Here is a 21,159-nt window from a genome sequence, read left to right as displayed (position 1 = left end):
AAGTACTCATAACAAAAGTGAAATCTAGGTTATTGTTGATGATTGAAATTCATTTTGATTTGACCTACAGTTAGTGCGTTACTAACAACATATGTGTATTTTTAAATATGAATCATTCTCTTTTCAACAGCATTATTGTCTATCTGTATTTTAAAGTGTATTCTTTGGTGTTGATCAAAGAGGAACTTTTAATGTGAAATGAATGCAACGAAGGAATTATATTTGTTGATAAAAGTTCTGAAACTACATCTAAACTGGAGTCCACTAATGAATCTCTAGTGCAGGCGCTAGTGTTCATATTGAGATCAGTGTACATACCTTTTTTTATAGTTTGAGATTAAATGTATGTTTGTGTTTGTGTGTATGCGAAAATTTGAAAGTGTCTATTTTTGTCTTGGTATTAAGAGGTCATATTTTTAGGTCAATAAATTAAGTTGGGTAGTACTGAGCGTCACTTTGTCTCATTTCTCCCTGAGATCTGCAGAGGGCGCCGTGCACTAAGAAATGACTGATCGGGACAACGTTGGCTTGAAATTTGAATCAAATTTATTTCAAAGCCATGTTAAAAATAAAACAACAGAAAATTAGGTTTGCTCTATCTGTTGTTGGAAAATCAAACACATTGGACAAAAAATGGTACCCTTTTGTGCAAATGTTTGCATTTTACAGAATAAGAAATATAAATAAATCAGGCACATGAAGCTTTACAACTCACAACCAGCATGAAACAAAAGACGATTCTAAGATAGTGAAGCAATTTACTCAATACAGACTTTATAGTAAACCACAATAAATACATATTTTAATATATCGTTCATAATAAATACTGGAAAACAAGAAGCCAACACAGGATTCTTAGCTGGATGCAGGGTTATTGTATCTAGCCTTCTCACACTGTATGCTTTGGCACAATTGATCTGTACTGTAAGCTATGTTGAGGCCACTGATTTCTGGAAAGCCGTCTGTCCACTTCTTTTGTAGCATGAGTGGTCCCAGCTACTCGACAGTCACACAGAACCACTGACACTCTGGTACTCTTCTGATTATAAAATGTGTGCAGATATTTGCAAGCTTGAAAGAGGGACAGATATCTGTATGCATGCAGGAACAGAGCGCTCAAGGTAAAGAACGTCAGCAACATGTTACAGTCGCTCTATTCGCTGAATTATTGCAGACCCCCAGTTGTTGAGCGGTCACCCCAATTTCCTTTTTGTCAGTGACTTTATAAAGATCTCTTAAAAGATTTTTTAATGATTTTTGGTTAACACTTTTCTTCAATCTGGCTGTTAAGTCATAATCAATGGCTCATGGGAATCCAGAGTCATTGTGTAGCTGTTAATTACTGATATGAATCAGGTTTGATAATAAGCTTTGATTGTCAACCTTGAACATTTGCTTCCCCCATATACAATTAGCAGAGCTGTGGCATATTTTGTATTAAACTAATGGTTTAGGTACAATAACAAATGAAATCTCATTCCACTTTATTGAGAATCTTCTCTAAAAGCTTCTCATACTTTTGGAGATATGTCAAAGTGCTACATTATTAATATCCCTGTATCAATAAGATGGTTCAAATAATTCATCTATATTTGTAGTGGCACCTGCAGACCATGGTATTCTAAGAGTGAACAGTGGAGACATAAAACAAGTTAGGGGCCATATTTGTTCACAGTTCGATTGTTCATCAGTTAAGATCAACTGCATGCCACTGGACCCCAGTCATAAGTCCAAAATGCTGGGAATTGATTTCTTGATATTTTAAGCTTTTGATATTGTATTCCATACAAACAAATAAGAATTCAGGTTTTTCATGCTTTTCAAAACCATAGAAAAGCATATAATAGTGACAAAAAGAAGAAGAGAAATGTACATTATGTACACAACACATTTATATAAAACAATGGCAATTCTTTTTTCCTAAATGTCACTGAGATTCCTGAAACAGCATGCATATTGTTATCAAAACATTTACAATATGAAATATACACATAATTCAGAAACAATAAACTGATAATAAACCTTTTTGCACATTTGACACATACAGTAGACATAAAAAAATCTCCATCTACAGTACAATATCTACTTCAAACTAGAACATCATATCTGAAATTACAAGATACATTGCACAGCATGACATAATTGATGTTGAAAAAAAACAGTTTTAGTTTTAGTTTTTTTATCTTTTCCATCTTGCAGTTTAGCACACGCTGTCATGGAGGAACCCACCGGAACAAATAATTAAAACATTTCCATCGTGACCCTGTGGCTTTATAGATACAGATGAGAATGCACTCCGGTGCTGTAAATTGCTCAGGTCAGATAATGCACACAAAAAAGACCATGACTTTGCTCCCTTAAAATACCACTAGGTCAGGCTCAAGTGAAGATGTGAGGATGAAAGAACACTTCAAAAGGTGAGGCCCACTAAATGGCTGTGACCTCAGGGCAATGGTCTGGTAAAGGGAGGTTGTTAGTGCTGTTTCCTAGTAAGCTCAGGTCAGAATGGCCGTTAACACCGGACTCTTGGTGTGGCTGTTCAGCTGTCATACATGAGCTGCTGTATGAACCCTGTGTGCTATTGTTCAAGTAGTTTTTATACTGCGTCTGGTTCTGGGTGTCCGGCTGCTCCACAAAAGCTGCTTTCGACAACCCCTTCTCCTCCTGATCGGATGTGTAGCAGGTCAAGGGGGCGGCAGGAGCGCCGTTGGTCAGCGTGAAATGCTGATTCGCTGTGTACTGCTCTTCAGTCTGATTCGAGTAATCGGTGTACTGCCCGGCAGACATGTTGAATGGTCCTTGGGCCGTGTTGCCGTTGTTCGTGGTCACTGGATCTTGGAACGCTAAGCCTTCCCCGTAGGGTTCACTGGGCCCGCTGGTTTGGCCGTTGGACACGGCACTGGAGCTCCCCAGCTGATAGTACTCAGCTGAAGAGGAGTTCATTAAATAAGTGCTTCCGCTCATGTGGTGGTCGTGAGCCACAGAGCCATTGCTGTAACACAGCAAAGAGGACAAGGGGACAACGTCAGTAAGAGACACTGACGGGGTCGTCATGTCACCCTGAAAGGTCTTGGACTTCTTCTCTTCATCTTCATCATCCTCATCCTCAGAGTCGCTGTTGGCTAAGCTTTGGGTGCTGGAGTCAGACAGGAAACTGCTACTGTCCTCCTCGTCCTCGTCGTCTTCCTCGTTCTCCTCTTCCTCCTCCTCGTCTTCTTCATCCTCCTCCTCGTCGTCATCTGGCGTCTGCTCCATCTCGTCCGCAGCCTGCAGGTGCATGACGGCCGTCTGTGGAACGGCGTCTGACAGGGAGTACTCCAACCTGTGCTGGGACTGAACCAGAGGGTTTGCACTTCCCAGGTCGTTAGTTTCGCCATGGTAACCGTTGGTGGGGGACGCTTGCTGCTGCTCACGGCTCTTCTCCAGCTCCAGCTTCATTATGGTGTGCAAAAAGTGGGTCCGAACACGGATGGGATTGAACTCCACTCTCCCAGTTGAATTGGTGCAGCCCTCTTTTGTGCAGCCACAAGGAAAAGACATGCGGTCCACCTAAAGTAAACACAACATTTACTGTGCTATTCATTTGTGTCATATAATAACAACATTACTGTATCAAATAATGAATGTGCTTTCTTAAATATACTTTATCAGTCATTGATCCCTGCATGTTTTTTTTAAATGTCCAGTGGGGCAGGAGTCACAGCATTTACCTGGCACTTGATCCCCGCGATGCTGCAGGCACATGTCTCCGGGTCACAGAAGACTCTGCAATCACAGCCGCAGTCCTCTCTGGACATCCGGATAGCCCGCAGTTCATGTTTCTCTTCCACGTCAATCTTTTTTACCCCAGAGGAGCGCAGCAGTGCTCGGCGCTTTTTAGTGGTGAGTGGCTGCAGGAAGAAGTACTCGTCTACCTCTGTGTTGTCCAGATCAATGTCATCGTCAGAAATGTCCTCTGCCGTGAGCGTGTTGGCCTCTTCAGTCTCCACCGTGCCATTCCTAGTCAGCTGAAAACAAGAGGAATCAGATCCAAGTGAGAGAACAGAAACAATGTGACCCAAATTCCTTTCAAATGCACTCGCATATTTGTTTCTGATATTTTCTATGCTTAAAAAATCCATTATAGATACATATTTGTCAATATTGCTCTGATGAAGATCACCAAGCATTTACCTTGAGTTTAATTGAATGAAGCTTCTCCTCCTTCAGGTGATCTCTGAGCATGTCTCTGTGGATCCTCTCCTGCTCCATAGCAAATTCCCCCAGGGAGTACTGCCTGATCCAGCTATGCCTGTTGGACATGCCCAGCGTGCTGCCTCCCTGGCTGGGCACGCTGGTGAAGCCCTGCCGCCGACTGAAGTAGAACACGGTCACATTCTCAAAATGCACCCTCCTCGTCCGCAGGCGCTTCTCTCTCTTCAATATTGAGTCAGCTGCAAAGGAAGATGGCTAATGTTACAAAAAAGTGTCTTATCTTGACAATTCAATAATCCAGTGTGGAAAGAATTAAAGGTCTACACTGCAAATAAATGCATACTTGTATCATTATTTCACAGACACGATGAGAGTTTTGTCCTCAAGCATGAGGGGTATTCTTTCTTGTGATTATAGCGAGCTTCGTCATATCTTAGTGCAGCTTTGTCGGGGAGGATTTCATCAGATCCACAAGCTTCCGCTTGGCATGCGAGTCCTGAGTGTGTCGTTTTAAGGAGAGCTCAACAAGAGGGAGAGGCAGACAGGAGGGCAACGATGGAGCATAATAATCCCCTGCCTGGCCCAGAGATGAAGAGTGCTATTTCACAGAGGCAGTGTTCCCAGCGCTCGCCCCATAGCAGACACCCAGGACAAATAGAAACAATCTGGTTCCAACCCCCCCCCCCGCCACCCCCAGCATCCTGCAAGGGGGAAAATGCATCAGAGATGTAGAGCTGTCAGACTGAGCAGAGCCGAGTTTTACTATCTACAAAAAAATATGCATGTTCTATCGGTGTAAAAACAGTATAATCAGCTTTTTTCTCCCAGGGGCAACATGGGACATTCCGGTGGGGAGGGGCAGGGGGGCTGGGGCGGCAGCAACATGTAACAGGTATTTTAAAAGGTACTAAAGGTTTACCCTCTCAAGAAACACAACAAAACAGATGTTTTTCCTCCTCTCTCGATGTAAAACCACTTCTAGTATTCAATCGTTTCATCTCTCTGCAATGCCAGTCAATCAGTGTCACACAGGTACATGTCCCTTCACAGGAGGGAAGTCTCTCCTGTACACAGCTTCCTTTTGGCTACCAGCTGACCTTCTCCACAGCAACCAGCAGCTGCAGCTGACACAGAGGCCAAGCTCAGCCTCTAGGGATGCAGCACCCTACTTATGTCTCGCTCCAGGGAGGGGGTCCCTGTCACCCGTCTGCATGTCATTCACACAGACTCAAAAAATCATTAATGTGCACATTTAGGATCTACTTTGCTTTAAAGTTACAAAAAAACCATATCCTGTCCAAAGATAACTGCTTTTCTTTTGTTGTTTTAAGAATTGCATTAATTCGCTGGATGCTTTCAAAATCCCCCTTGAAAGAATGAATACCCTCCAACTGTATTATCTATTACTCTCACATGCTGTGTCTGTCTTAGATATTAAGATTTATGAGTGCACTGCGTTACATATTTGTGATGTCTTCAGTGTCCTTTTGAACCTGCAGAGGAGCTCAAAACAACAACACAGGCACTCACGGGTGAAAGGGGCTGAGGCAGAGGGGTTGACACTGTCACTGCTATCCCCACTCTCACTGCAGGAGACCTCATCATCAGACTCCCGCAAGGAAGAGTACGGGGAGGAGGAGGCTTCCACCTCCTCAAATTTCCGCTTCAGTATTCCACTCATGGTCCGCCGCATCTGCACCTGAAACCGAAAGACAGCAAAGGGGGCCACACATTATTTAATATCCAGTTTAGGGCCTTCATAATCCTCAACACACTCAATTAGCAATGCGACCGTGACTCCCCCTTCCTCCTCCCTACACACACACACACACACACACAATATCTCTCCTGCCACTATCCCAGCTCCCAGGCGTTCCCTAGGCAAATGATCACCGTGGCACAAAGGAGCTGAGATGGAAGGAGAAAGCTGCTAATTACATACTAGATTAATACCACTGTCTTGGATTGAGAGACTGGCGAAAATAACATACTGGACTTCTCTTGCACTGCTATCGGCCAAGGTGAAATTATGTACAATACATATGTATGATGTACAGTACTACGTAGAATATTAAGTGACGATGTGCATTTAATTGCTGATGCTATAAAAGAAAAGAAATATCCACAGGCGTCAAATGTATTTCACTGCATCTTCCAAAAAACTAAACATGTGCAGCTTTTTCTAAAAAAAAACAATGCAACAAATTCTAACATGCATCCGTAGTATTAGTGTGATGTTCATGTCCATTTTTACAAGTGCATACACATGGCGATGTGCACTTGCTGATGTGCATTGTTTAGCTTTTGAACTCCGACAACATTCTGCGCAACACAAAGTACTGTGTACTATCACACGTCATGCGGCGCTAGAGGCGAAGGTGAAGCTGTTGTTGACATGACAGGTTTTTTTGAGTTACATCTTTAATGAGCTTCTGTGAGGTCAAACGCTTCCTTCTGAAAAAAAGGAAAGGCCTCAGGTGAATACAGTTACCGCAAAGCAGAAACAACTGTTCTGTGACTGGCTCTTATTTGCTTTATAATCAGCAACAAAGGCAATAATTACAAAGAATGAATAGCAAAAATGGAACAAAAGACATCCTTGCTCCAGACCTCTCAGTGCTATCATTAAATAGTGCCATGATAATACTATCTGTAATGGTATCTCTACTGTTAAATCAGGGACGGCACTGTTATGGACAGTTTCTGAGATAATAATAATAACAAATATTTTAGTGTGCAGCTAAATATTTGTGGCAGCACTTCATACAGAGGCTGTTGAAACAGAAGTGTTACAAACTACTTCAATGTCAATTGAGGGGCCATTAACTCACTCTGACTGATGATGCAATTAGACCAAGTTTATCAGTCACACCAAAACTAATCTCAATTACACTGAAACTACTGCATTGTAACTGTCAAAACATAACATTATTTTGATAACTACTTTTTCCCTACATTATGTGTCAATGCGTAAAGGCTGTAATATTGCAGGACATATTTAATCCCTATTCATCATATGAGACAATGCTGAAATTGCAATCCTTTAATCTTGTATTTAGTTGAAGCCCTCTTTTCCTTTTCTCAGTGGCTAGCATTTGAAAATAAACCCAATAACACAACAGTGCGGCTGTAGCACAGCAAGGATTGCTATGACTGGCAGCTTGCCCCTCACTGCTGTCTCTCTTGGAAGCTGAAGGCGGCATGCTTCTTCCTCCAGACCCACTCTGTCTATCTGCCAGAGCAGCTTGTGGGGGAGTTCCATTCACAGACAGTGTTTCATCTGGGCTTTGCTATCGAGTCATTGCAGATGCAAATGCTGCCTGAGAGAAAGAGGTGCAACCCGGAGAGGACTAGCACTGCCAGCAAGAGGGTCATTGTTCCCAGGAGGCTGTGCTTGTTCAGCGCAGGGACATGGCACCGCCAGAATTTGGAGGACCTCCAGAGGAAACAATTCTACCTCCAACTGTGGAATCTGAGGCATCCTCCATCTGGGACAGTGGGGGACAGAAGAGGGGGAGGGTACCCTCCCTGAAAATATTTCCTTCCAGAAAGAGCTGATATTAATTTGGAAGAAACATCTATAAGAGGCTGCATCTTGAGCTGGAGTTAACCATATATTTGATTCACTAAAGCCAATAGCTGAACTGACTGACAACAAAACTACTTTTTTTCTTATAATGGCATCGACTAATTAATAAATACTGAAATATATTAAATTCGTCTTGTCAGATTTGAAATGTTGAAGCTGCTCATTTCACATCAAAACATTAAAGAAACTCATGTTTTCCACAAAACCAACATTCCCACTGACATTGTAATGTTGGTCCATTTCCTAGCAAGAGTTCTAATTAAATGCCATTGTTGGAAACCTATTTCTATACTTAGCCCTCAGCTGAGGCTGCACTAGGCTTTGATACCAAAAGTGGTTTCCATGGAGATCATTATGTACCCTCACAAGTGCTTTCCCATGTATGACAGTATTTCCAGTATTACAGAGTAATACGGGTATAAGGGTTATTCGTACTAAAACACCAATGTTAGCTAACAAGCAAATTATGTCTTTATATGAATTATAGTTACTTTCTCACATTAACACATTTCTCATTAATTTGCATTCGTTATGACTGCATAAAATCAGAGTTACGATGTTGACACTGGATGGGCATGACATCATAAACCAGAGAGCTGAGGGTAAACTCACTGAACCTTTTTTTCATCAAGGCTAAATAAAAACCAGAGATGGTTTCTCCTATCTAACGGCTCTTTCTTTGTCTTCCCTGTTGCCTTACCCCCAATCATTGCTGGGCCGCATACACTATTATACAAGGGAGAAAATCCCAGAGAAAATAATGCAGCAAAAGCCAGCTTGGAAAGCCCCTCCCTGTGTCTGCCTGTCTGTGCTCACACATCAACTGTGGAAACCAACTCCTGTCTTTAATCAACAGCGCTGTCGGCACTGTGGCACAATTGCACTCTGAATACATTTATTTCCCCCCTCGTCATTCACAATTTTCCCACAGTCCCAATAAAACCGATGTGACAACTCAAGGCTCAAAACATTCATCCCAAGTGATGCTAACCAGCCTATGGCATCTGGTGCAAGTCATGACACATCAGTCCTTGGATGACCAGATTGCACTTATTCTGTGTGTGCTGGCCCTAACAGGAACAACTGACCTGTATCCACTGGCAGACTGAGACTCCTTTCACCTCTTCTCACAGCAGCTCAGCCACACAATCATAAATGTGGCTATTCAAAAAATGTAAACATGATGAGTGAAGAAGTTCCCATTTTGTTTCAGTCCACTGATTTGCAGCAACCCCTGAGCTCCACAGGCATACGAAAAAAGGGTGCAGGAGTGCGAGAGACTTTCCAGCTCTGACTGCACTGTCGGTAACATAAGCTTTTTTGTTGCAAGATAACAGTCTTTCTTACTTTAATTCCCTGTCACTGGGTCCCCCCCACCCCATCCCTCTCTATATTTCTCTATTTCTCTCTCTCTGTCTCTTTCTCTCTCTGTCTCTCGTTTCTCTCTCTCTCTCACTCTGGCCACACAAAGGCTCATTAGCTGCAGCCGGCTGAAAGGCAGAAGCCAGACTGGAGCAAAGCAGAGGCAGCCTGTGAGATCACATGGGTGGGATGTCTGAGAGAGAGAGAAAGAGAGAGAGAGAGAGAGTCAGGCGTGCCTCTGCTCCTGCTATCTGCAGATATTTTTACCAACATGAGCTGCAGGGAGAGGAGGGGGGTGTAGAAGGTAGGAGGAGGTATGGATGGTCAGAAAGAGGGGGAAAGACAGAATGTCGAAGAAATGGATAAGGGGAGAGGTGTGGTAGGATGTACAGGAGATGCAGGGCAGTGGGAACAAGAGCTGGGGGGCTGAGATGCAGAGAGGAGGGGATTTTTTTATGGGGAATACAAATGGGAGGGGGAGAATGAAGAAGAGGTGGAGTGAGAAAGGAGAGAGGATGAAAACAGTCTGATGCCAAGAACAACACAGTAGGACCATCATATGATCATAAAACTACAAAATAAAAGCTTGAATTGACAAAGTAAAGAGGATCAAATTAAATTGAATGACAGAACGTTGCAGTGTTTTTTATAAGAAGAATTATGCATCCAGTTGCATCAATGAGCATAAATAATTAGAAAGTGTACTTGGAAGAGATTGAAAAAAAATAATAATAATATGAACATGTATTAACTTATTTGTATATGATTTGTCAGCACTGTAGTAAATGTGATCCCCGAACTTCCTATGACAGGAAGTCCTGCAGAGGAGTTAGAGGGGCAACAAGTGCAGTCAGAGCTATTATTGAATCATTGCACTCAATTAGGCCGTATTTCAACATAAATGACTTCCTCTTACAATAGCGTTCATCTTAAAGTCTTGTTACAGCCAGCGTAGCATTACAATCCTCACAAACAAATGATCTGTTCTGGGAACAAACACAGAGTACAATGTAGTAGGAAGCAACAGTAGGACATAAAACAGACCACTCAACTGCATGATTTAAATCAATTGTGATTTAGTAGGTAGTTTGACACAATATCTGTTAAAGTTAATCGACAATGTTATGTGAAAGGATTTGTGTTGCTTCCTTGATGCAACTTGCATGTCATCCGACTCTCTATCCACACAGCGTCCTCACTGAACCTCGCCTCAACAACACTGCGCTCCTCCTCCTTCCCTGTTGTCTCTCTCTTATACAATATATTATTGACCAGCCACAGTCTAAGACACATGAACAAGCAGCTATACGTTAATTTGGCATTCAAAGATCATGATAGTTCTGAAACTCAGTGTTTTAAGCAAACATCAGTGTGAAGTTAATCTGTACTGTGTAGTAATTAAGAGGCAACATTATAATTGTTTTACTTCTTTACATTACTACCGTCAATAAATCTGAGCTGTGTTTAGTAGTAGTAGTAGAAAGAGTAGTAGTGTTAGCAGTGGGAATAGTACATTATTCAGGGTTCATATCCCTATGAGAATGACTTTAGCTCCTTTTAAACATGCAGAGAGCACACCGGAAGCCAGTGAATGTGTACCGACGGCACTCTGACGGACTCTGCTGTGGGCTTAAAGATTACAACTGCTTATTATGGCTGAATGAGAAGGTCCAAAGACCGAGGAAGCATCATAACACGACAGCGGCAGCAACAAGATACACAAACTACTATATATACCTGCCGAGGATAGACATGATAAAAGAACACCTGTTTAGTCGATTACAGTTAGTTAGGTCTACAATAAAAAAATGCTAGATTTGACTTTGTTTCCCCTCTGTATGCTGACACAAACAAAAAGATACAAAATGGCAAACAGGGTATATATTGCATTGTATATATTGTGTTAATGACTCATACTAATAGGTATGAACATGATGGCTGAATGATGTGTGCCTACTGTACCTGTGGGCTCTTGTTACAGGATACCTGATAAAGGTGTAAAGCAAAGCGACTATCTCAACAGCATTAAATGTGTTATGTGTTAATGAGCATAATGGGATCCATTAGCATATGCCTGGTTTTCTGTCTTTTAAACAGTTTGATATGACCGTACTTTTATGTATTGATGAATACAAATTCAAATAATTACAACCCATATTAATATATGCTGATTTTCTTTCTTTTTTTAGCTTAAGTGTCTTTAAGCTTTAAGTGTCTCAGCTTAAGTCTGATTGTCATACTGAACAACATTAACACTTTTCACCCAGCAGGTTTAACAATTGTGTCAATACAACATTAACCCATGAATAGACTGTTTAATATACACTTTACAATAATTGAATAATTCCATTTTAGAGGTTTTATGCTAAACATTTTCTAAAGAACATACACACACTGAAGTCTGGATATCTGAATAAAAAGCATTTCATATCTTCTGTGTTCTCTTACATTTAAGGAGTAGAAACATCCCAAACACTGTCCTTTTCTCTTCAAAAGTCAATATTCTGTTATTGTAGAGTTTAACATCTCCCTGTGAAAATAACACTGAGGAGATTATCATATAATCATATATATCATACAATATATTCATCCAAGTTATTTTTGTCTATTTGTTCTTCTAAGCACTTTGATGTAAGGTGTTATGAGATAACTCCATCTGAATTTCTTTTAGTCATTTCTAGTAATTAATGTAATGATTCATCCAAGGGCATCACAAATATAAACTATTACCTAAAAATGCAAAACATAAGCTGGGGAAATGGCATTTGTTACACTATTGCACCACTGATGGTGACCTATATCTGCTCTGACTTTCAAGAGGCTTTCTTATTTCAATGAAGGAGATTGAAAAACAGCAGGCAAAATCAAACAAAGAAATGGTTTGGAATAAATAATGTGTGTATGCATACTGTTTTTGAGGTCATATGCAAAGGTCCTGGCAAATTCCCACTGTAAGAGATGAAAGGTACATCCTAAAACGTGATTTTAATGATATCGAGTGTCTCACTGCAAAAGAACACAAGTATAGGTTCATTTACCCTGTTTGTTTTTTCCTGTTTTACAGAGCATTAACAAAGTGGAAGCGGGAGAGGAAGAGAACGCTTGCCTTTTGACGATACTCTGACACATGAACTGCTTACTTCCCATGGTCCTTTGCACAACATTAGAGAGACAGGACCTTTGAAAGGTTTTCATGTGTTGAGTTAAAATGGGAATAGTAAAATCAATCATTACATAAACCCTTCAGTGATCTCGCTAAAACATATGACTCATAATTGGCTGGCTTCACGACAACATATGAGCAAGTGTTAAGCAGCAGTGGCCATGAAGTAGAACCTTCAATGAAAGAAACTGGAATGAACTAAAGATGAATCATTGCACCCACTCTGCTTATGTACAGGTTATGTTTTCGTTCTTTATTTTTAATAAATGTGCAAAAATTTGCAAAAAACAGTTTTCACTTTGTCATTATGGGTTTTTGTGTGTAGAATGTTGAGGAAAATAATGAATTTAATCCATTTTGGAATAAGGCTGTAACATAACAAAATGTGGAAAAAATGAAGCGCTGTGAATACTTTCCGGATGCACTGTAGATGCATTTAATGACTCACGTTCCAAGATGACACTCCATTCATTCCCATAAAAGACTTCCAACAAGCTGCTTGTGGAAAAAGTCAAGCACTTAGCAAGCTAAATGAGTTGATGGAGACCAAAACAAGGATATAAGACTTGGTAGGGCAACCAGAAACATGACTTTAGATATCAATGTAGATTTGAATGTTTGCTTGCACATTAGCTGCACTGAATCAATTAGCCAGCATATTAACAGCTGTAGTATTCCTGTCCCCAGGTGGTCAAAAGCTCCTTGCTGCAGATTTACATGTTTTTAGTAGCATCACTAGTTGAAGTATGTGTCAACGGGAACAGCCCTCCACACTCACACCTTACATGTGCTGAACAATCATCCCATCTGCATTGCTGTTTAATATTGCAGATTCATATCCGTAAATTAGTTACATATACACTCATTATTTGCACATACATATAATGTTAAGGGTGCTTGTCTGACTGCCAACTGTGTATGTGTGAGGGGACACAAGCGGGGTTGTGTGGATATAGACTGATACAGATTGCAAATGTGCTTCCTTTCTGTGTGTCTGTGTTTGCCAAATGGCTATTTCATTCCATATGGCTGATGGCATCGCAGACTAATAGTGTTTCCACAGTGATGAAGCATACATTTATTCAGCCCAGATGGCTTGGCAGATCTTTTTGTTAATTTTTGTAAAGAGTGTGAGAAATCTTTTTTTTCTTAATTTTAGTAGACACTGTCTGAGTGACTGAGGGTGCAATCCAGTTCAACCAAATGATGGAATCACGGATCAAAGACAAAGCCGGAGACCACAAAAGATCCTGGCCTTGCAGCCAGTCTGAGGTTGTGTTCGAACTCATCCATCGCTGGTGTCACGCAGCCATAAATGGCAACCTTGAGAGAGAGAGAGAGAGAGAGAGAGAAATAATTAGAAAAATATAAAGAGAGAGAGAGCGGCTAGGTCTCAGCTGGACTCCCCTGAGGAGAGGATGTGGCCTGGATGATTATACAGCTACAGATGATGCCGGTGGAGGATCAGTTAATGTAAAAAACATCAATGTGCAAATTTTGTAAATGAGCAATTGCATCTACACATCTTATATCTATGCAGAACCCTGAGCAGATTTGCAACTGGCTCAACTCACTGCTCATGTGAGGTACAGAGCACTGAAACACACCTGCCAATTGTTCAGTGACAGTGACAAAAGATATTTGCTCTGGCTTTTTTTCTATTGCACTGTAATAAAGGTCAGATGGCCAAATTATGCAAAAATAAATAACACACATTGTAAAATAAAGTAATATTTCTTCTCAGTTGGTCTTTAAATAATTGAACATTCAGAAGGAAAAAAATAATTCAGCAATTAAACACAAAGGAATCCATTCAAAGAAATGTAGCGACTTCTACAGATTTATGCAAATGAGACTTCACATGCTCTCTGTACATTTGTTAACTCCCACTAGCCTGAGGCTGCAGACAGATACAATCCACACACATGAAAGGATGGAAGCAGGAGCGAGAGAGAGAGAGAGAGAGAGAGAGAGAGAAGAGAAGGGAGGAGAGTACAGCCCACTGCTCAGCACTCTGCACACGGAGGAGCTGCAGCATGGTGATGCCTGCCCCAGCCTCCATCCCACCGCTACAGTCCAGCCGAGTGCTGGGAATCATTGATTTGTTCTTCCTCCTAATAGAACAATAGAGCGGGAACAGCCCCTCATTAACCACATGGGCCTAAAGCAAAGGGGGGCTCCATATCTATTACAAAATCTCCAACTGCAGCAGTTTGATTTAAATATCGTATCAACGCATACACAGTTGTAATGAGGAAAAAAAACCGGCCAGTATTATTAGTAGCCAGTGTACAACTGTACATTATTTGAATGAGAAAATTCTGGCAAGAACTTGTTGAGTCCTTGAGACCTTGTTTGACTCCTGGAATGATGTGTATTTCTGTTTCATTCCTATTTCACACCAAACAGCATTAACAGTGTTTAAGTGAAAATGAGCGTGAATTTGAGCGTAATCTTTGAGGAGACATGACATCAGCATCTCAACCGTCTTTGTTCTTACAAGCAGTGATCAAAATACACCAAAGGAAACAAGCTGGAAAGAAAAAAATTCACATTCAGACTAATGTTTTGATTTGCTGCAATTCAAGTCACTCGGAGCGACGGCATTGTCAGGTGCTCTCGCTCTCATGTCAATCACAATGCTCGCCTAAATTATTCATGGTTCTATATTTTATTTATGACTATATTTTCCCATGCCACCTGAAAGTTTGCAAAAGCTGGTTTTGCTGGCAGAAACCGAGCTGCCAAAGCATTTCATAGAGACACGGCTGCTTTCATCTCTCACAGACTGGGGAAGCTTTGGGATGTGGAGTTTATATTCTGCAGACAAGCCATATCATTTATATATAGCCAGTATCATGTTATGATCTTGAATCATTTTTTATATGCAAAATATTCGCACTGCTATCTTTGAAAATGCGTGAAGTAGGCCAGCTCTGTATATGATTACAGTATGGTGAATGAGAGTGTTGTAAAAAACGAATTTACATAAAAAGTATCTGAGAAATATCAATAAGAATTGGTATACAGGATACACACCTAATTTAGAATATATTATTTATTGTGTTGCTGGATTTTAAATCTGATTGTACATGTTTAAAATAGGTTACATTTAATTAAAATGGTACATTAGATGTATTAACTTAATACTACCAGTTAAAAAAAGATTAATGAATTATGTCATGATGTTGTGTTTTATGTTAGGATCCTATAATTACAGCAATGGTCCTTTTTTCTTTTTAATCACATTTTGAGAACTATCTGTGCTTTGAGAAATTAGGCTATGACAGATTAAATGTGTTTAACATATTTGTAAATCAAGACTGAAATGGAAAAAAAAACTGCACACATATCTCCATTGTGAAGCTTTTGGTCACAATGACCATCGTCAGATTATGAGCACATAAATATTCATGACTCAATAGCCAAACATCAATCACATTTAAAGATATTAAGAAGTCAAAAACGCTGCTTCATTCGGACTGTGTGGGTGATTTGATGAGATTTGACTGACAGTAATCAAACTAACCCACGAACTGTCATCAGATTCTGATTTAAATCCTGATCGATGCATGAAAGTACATGGCGTCATGATTTTCCAACTCAGTCCCACCAAATGCAAACCACACCCCAATGAAAAGAACACAGAGGAAACTAGAAGTACAGGAATATTCCAAGTGTGATAACAAAGTTATTACATACGGGATTTAGAGCATTGCTATAGTAGCAAATAACTATTTGCCATGTAAAGACATACTGTAGACAATGTCTACTTGGGAAGAGAATGAAGTCGCTCTCCTTTTGTATGTTGTTATCCGAGCTCCTCCTTGTTCTGTTGAAAAGGCGAGTGCTTGCTTTTAGTGTGTGTTAGTGCATGTGAGCGCGCCCCACTGGTTTGCTCTCCTACAGCCTGATAACAGCGCCCTGACCGACGGCAGAAGAGGAGCACCCACCCTCCACTTCCCCCTCAGGTAGACATTGTTAGCTCTGTCAGCACCTAAGTGTTAGTTTTCTCTGTTGGCACTTTTAATACTGTTCACTATAAGCTGCTGGCTCAACATAATATAGTATCGTCTAGAACCTGCCTCCTGTAGAATATTTGCAAATAAAAACAAATATTACAGAAATACTTCAGGTATTGAAGTCTGTACTGACATCGGGTGTGTGGAGGAGATGTACCGTGCAGTGACAAATAAAACACATCTTTTTTTCTTAACACTTAATTAGCTGGCAGCAGACAAACAAATCTAAATAGGTGTCATGGCAACATCTCAAGAGAGCACAGCCCTGAACCGTGAAAGCCCCGAGCTCAGCCAGGACGGAGCCAGAGAGAAAAAAGAGTCACATCAAAAGCATCTCAATTGGAACCGTGAACCCTGCTGAGATGCACAAAGCTGCTCTGTAATCTAAAAGGTTGATATTAGTTCATACGATGCTCGACTTCATTCATGATGCCATTTTAATTTGGTGTTTGGGAGAAGAAATAAAAGATGTACAGTGACAGTTAATGAGAAAAAGAGTGAATGGAATCACTGTTGTTCGTAAGATCATTGTTTGTATCACACGGAACATCTCAACTGATCAAAAAGACAAATAACCACATCACATCTGAGAATGCTGCCTATAATCTGTTGCTGCTATTACCCGACCGTTAGCTTTTCATCCTGATTATTTGGAAACAATTCTTGAAAGATGTAATTTTTCATTAAAAACAACCGAAAATAAAATCTTAGAATCTGCTAATTTAAGGAAAATATCATGACTTTTATTTATATTTTGTCTTGGTCACTGGAGAAAAAAAGGGCTGACTAATATTTCCTTTTGGGTGCAGAATTACAACAATTATGAATGAACTGTATTTAAAAAATGTCAATGTGTACAATTAATTTTCTTCTTTTTTATATAATAATTCCTATTATACTTTTGGGCTATATATTATGTGCATTATAAGTAGTTATTCTTTCTGTGTACGTGGTGCACCTTTGATCATAAAAGGTGGTATGATGTCAAGCAAGGTGTGAACAAGTATATTCTATCAGGCTAACAACGCCAGCAGATGTTTTCATTTCTTGCTTAATCTAAAGCACAATCCACCGATAGCTTTCCCCACATCCAGTTACAATGTGACCTTTAGCCTCGCTCAGGACATTTGCCTGAACCTGCAGGTGCAGCTTGAAGCACTGATCCTGTGTTGCTCCCACACAGAAGGAAACAAAAGGATTTAGCTGTGCATGTGAACCATTGTGTGCAGACAAGTATCCCACACCCGCCTCCTGCAGCTTGTCTCTCTTTAGTGTTGCTCAGCCACAACACCTTTCCTAAGAATCTTGAATGGAACTTTACTTCACTGTATCGAGCTTTAGCCATCTGTGCTACAGTATGTAGCAGCAGCATGACTGCATCACATATTCAAATAAGGTGGCTTAATGATGCCGTTTTTCACAAGTAAATACATCCACTTAATGTTGCAATGTCCTTAAACTCATGTACTAATTATACTCTGCTCCTCCGAGGACTGGCCTAAGATAGAGCGAGCAGACAGATGGTTTGAGGAGGGAAATACACAGTCACACAACATCACTCACACACATCGCTCACCCGCTCTCCACCCCCTCACTTTTTAAATCTCAATCCCAAAAATGGAATGGTTGAGTGATTGCATGTTTGAGTTCATGCTTTCGCAAAAAAATGGTCTGTTGAGGTTGGCGAAGGAACAATTAAGAAAGCATGGAAGGATAATGATGCTGCCATATTCAAGCCTTGTATGTAAAAAAAACTCAAACAGACAGTTTACATATCTGCATCTTTTGATGACATTATTGTTACATGTTCTGCATGGCTTCATAGGCAACAGTAAAAAGAAAACCTCATCTATTCGTCTGCCTTGGAGATGTGGCAACGCCTGTAATCAAAAATAAATATCAAGCATATCATTCAACAGATACTCTCGAAAGGATATGTTGTCTTTTCATCAATTTGATATCAGAGGCATCACTCTGGTATAACCCAGTGGGAAAAGTGCAGCTGTCTGTATTGACTAAACACTGTTGTCTGCATCAACTTCACGTCATATCCCGTTATCAAGAGGGTCTTTTGTGGCAGTGTATCAACAGTTGTGCGAGCTTTGAACGCCGTCTCTCTCTCAGGAAGGAATTCAATATGTTAATCTGCCGTGAAATCTGGCAGTATGATATTTCAGACTGCAAGAAATAGATGTGGTCTTACCTTTAGTAAACAATATTACACTGCAGTGACCCACCTCTGTTCTGTGGGGAATAGAGAAGAGCAATTCAAATATTTAGTCTGCAATAGTAAATAAGAGAAAACGTGACTTTAAATGATGTCTGCTGTACCAGCTGACACACGGTGCCATAACAAGATCGGCACAAAGACAATATTTTGTCCAGTAAGTGTTGTAGTGCACAGGTTTTGTCAGGAAAATGTACAGGTGATTGATAAGAGCTTTATCCAAATCTCTTTGTGAGCCAATATTATAGCTGGGGGGGGGGGGGGGGGTGAAGGGGGCATCCCCAGGGATGCAGGAGGGGAACAGGCTCTGCCTCCTCTGCATGTTCTGCAGGAGGCTCTGCGGGGAACCAGACTCTCTTCTCCCTGTGGTCTGCATGAAAGGCTCTCAGCCAGTTGGCCCCACACCAGTCAGATGGCTCCTGGTAGAGCAGCCTATATGACGAACATGGGAGACCTAAACAATTACACACAAAGGCACCGGAGCTCTGACATGTATAGGATCCCTATGAGCTCTGGGTCTATGTGCAGTACACCTTTTGTGCGCAGTGTGAAGCAATTAAATGGCCAACGGTTTGAGTGGAACAAAGAAATCATGGTCTTAAATTGTTGGTATAATTCCGTTATCTGAATCTCTATGCGGATGTGATGCTCAAAAGAGTTTGACAAATGGACCATATGGGTCCCCAACATGCTGAGGTCATAAAACAACAGGCACACATAGAACCAGTCCAATTACTACACGCAGCAGATACAATACTTTCCCCCCATCTATTATTGATTATTCATACATGTGTTCAAATACGGGTCCATCACTTACGATTACTGAGACTCACCATTCATTACTATCATCTGTATCCAGCCAGTCAGTGACGCCCTCCTCTCAATGGACTCAATAGTTTCCCCCTCAGCCGGTTTCCATCCACCGCTGTGAGATTATTCAAACCCGGCACCGGGCTTCCCGACGAGTCCTGGGCTGACCGGCTCAATCGTCGCATGTAACAGCGCTGCAGCACGCTTTCCGGCTGCTCGGGGAACAATGGTGCAGAATCGGACTGACAGCTCCACGGACAACGTGACTTCGTTCGTCCAATCACGGATGCACAAACCAGGACCCAGCCGCAGAGCGCTGCTGCCTGCCCACTGGAAGCACTGGGAACACTGGCGGCACACATCGCACCGTGCCTGCGCGACTCTTTTACAACACCTGCCTCAAATGCATAGTTTTACAGTGGTCTATTTTTTAAACAAGCCACACATGGTAATGCAACCGATTGAAAAGGCTTCGCTATAACATGAAACAGATGCCTTGGCAAACAGGCCCACTATACAACATGTAAGGAATTCCTTAAGCCTTTAACTTCCATGAATATTATTCATGTCATTTTTTTAATAGGCTTTTTTAAATATTCTTATTTTTACAACTTGTTTCTTGAATATATATTCTGTATGTATTTACACTTGATCGGAACTATTTTTACGACCTATGTTGTGCCGGGACTTATTTAATTGCGGCCAGCTCCTGAAGACATGTGCAGCCGTAGAAGTGTTGTACTCCGCTAAAAGATTTAGGTTAAAAAAGTTTAAGTGACAACATAAAGTGTTGGTTTCTCAAAGATTATTATTTTCTAAGTTGACCCATTTCCCTCTCGGTTGTGTGCAGCCAGCCAGGTACGTTATTTATGTTAATGTTTCGTCGCGCATATTTATGTGCAAACAGTTTGTGTGTAATGTGAACCCCAACGTAAGTTGAAATATATTCATACTGGAAAATATGTTAGTTTTGTCATTGTTTTTGTTCAATATCAAGGCCTCAACACACAACTTGACGTAGAGGGTTCAATAATGAATAGTGAATTGAAGCACAACGCCATCTTGTGGTCACTATGTTAAACTACAGATGATGTGCAGACCCAAACAAACCGATTTAGACAAATGTCTTTAAACAGAGCCAAACGTGAGATATTTGGCTGATTATGGTTATATCGAAATTATGAGGAGCAGGAATTAGGATCAGTGTGCTGGTTAATTACTGGACAGGAAGAGAGAAGGGAATGTTGCATTTTTTAAATTGTTTCTTTATTTAGCCAGAGAAAGTGTAGGATATATATTCTTCCACAGAAAACACAGGTATTATAATGGCATTAACAATGGCTCTATTAAAGTGCCCCAGTAAGAAAGGGCCGTGTTACAGTGAGCCAGGATGAACTACAGCCGTGTTACTTTGTTCACCTTTCATACACTGTAACTTCTAAGTTAGGTATCACATTTCCACAGATGTTTGCATAACATAATACTGATGTGGTTGAACAGGCTTCAGGAAGTCCGCCCGTGCTTCTCACTGAGAGCAGTGGATATCGCTGAGGAGCAAAGACACTTGTGAGCCGAGGCAGTGCACTGTCACCCGCGGGTGAATTACGGGTGAATGGGACATAAGGTAAAATCAGCCTGATTCGAGGAAATAAAAAATGTTGAACCCTATTACCACAAAATCAACATTGCATGCCCTCATAAGTGTGACATCACGTAGGTGGGAGGGCACTCGTCAATCAGGATGTTGACCCTGCCATGCTTGAGATGAGGGAAATGTTTTTGTTACAAAGTT

The 21,159-nt window shown here is 40.9% G+C and overlaps 1 protein-coding gene across 2 annotated transcripts; it reads right to left on the bottom strand.

The window, feature by feature from the left end:
* Positions 1-528: 528 nt before the first annotated feature.
* Positions 529-19,453, bottom strand: csrnp3 (cysteine-serine-rich nuclear protein 3). 2 transcript variants are annotated; one of them, XM_056431305.1, is made up of 6 exons: positions 19,391-19,453; positions 18,534-18,574; positions 5,725-5,893; positions 4,174-4,433; positions 3,711-4,007; positions 529-3,549 (listed from the first exon to the last, which is right to left on the bottom strand). In XM_056431305.1, the coding sequence occupies exons 3-6, from the start codon at positions 5,885-5,887 to the stop codon at positions 2,428-2,430; spliced, it is 1,842 nt and encodes a 613-aa protein (XP_056287280.1). In that variant the 5' UTR covers positions 5,888-5,893; positions 18,534-18,574; positions 19,391-19,453; the 3' UTR covers positions 529-2,427. The 2 variants fall into 2 exon arrangements, with proteins under 2 accessions (XP_056287280.1, XP_056287289.1); XM_056431314.1 differs by lacking the exons at positions 18,534-18,574; positions 19,391-19,453 and adding an exon at positions 8,872-8,956.
* Positions 19,454-21,159: the final 1,706 nt, after the last annotated feature.

This window comes from Pseudoliparis swirei, chromosome 2, assembly GCF_029220125.1.
Source record: "Pseudoliparis swirei isolate HS2019 ecotype Mariana Trench chromosome 2, NWPU_hadal_v1, whole genome shotgun sequence".
NCBI classification, from domain to species: Eukaryota; Metazoa; Chordata; class Actinopteri; order Perciformes; family Liparidae; genus Pseudoliparis; species Pseudoliparis swirei.
The sequence above is the reverse complement of the archived record's forward strand: the minus strand, read 5'-3'. Positions and strand labels throughout refer to the sequence as shown.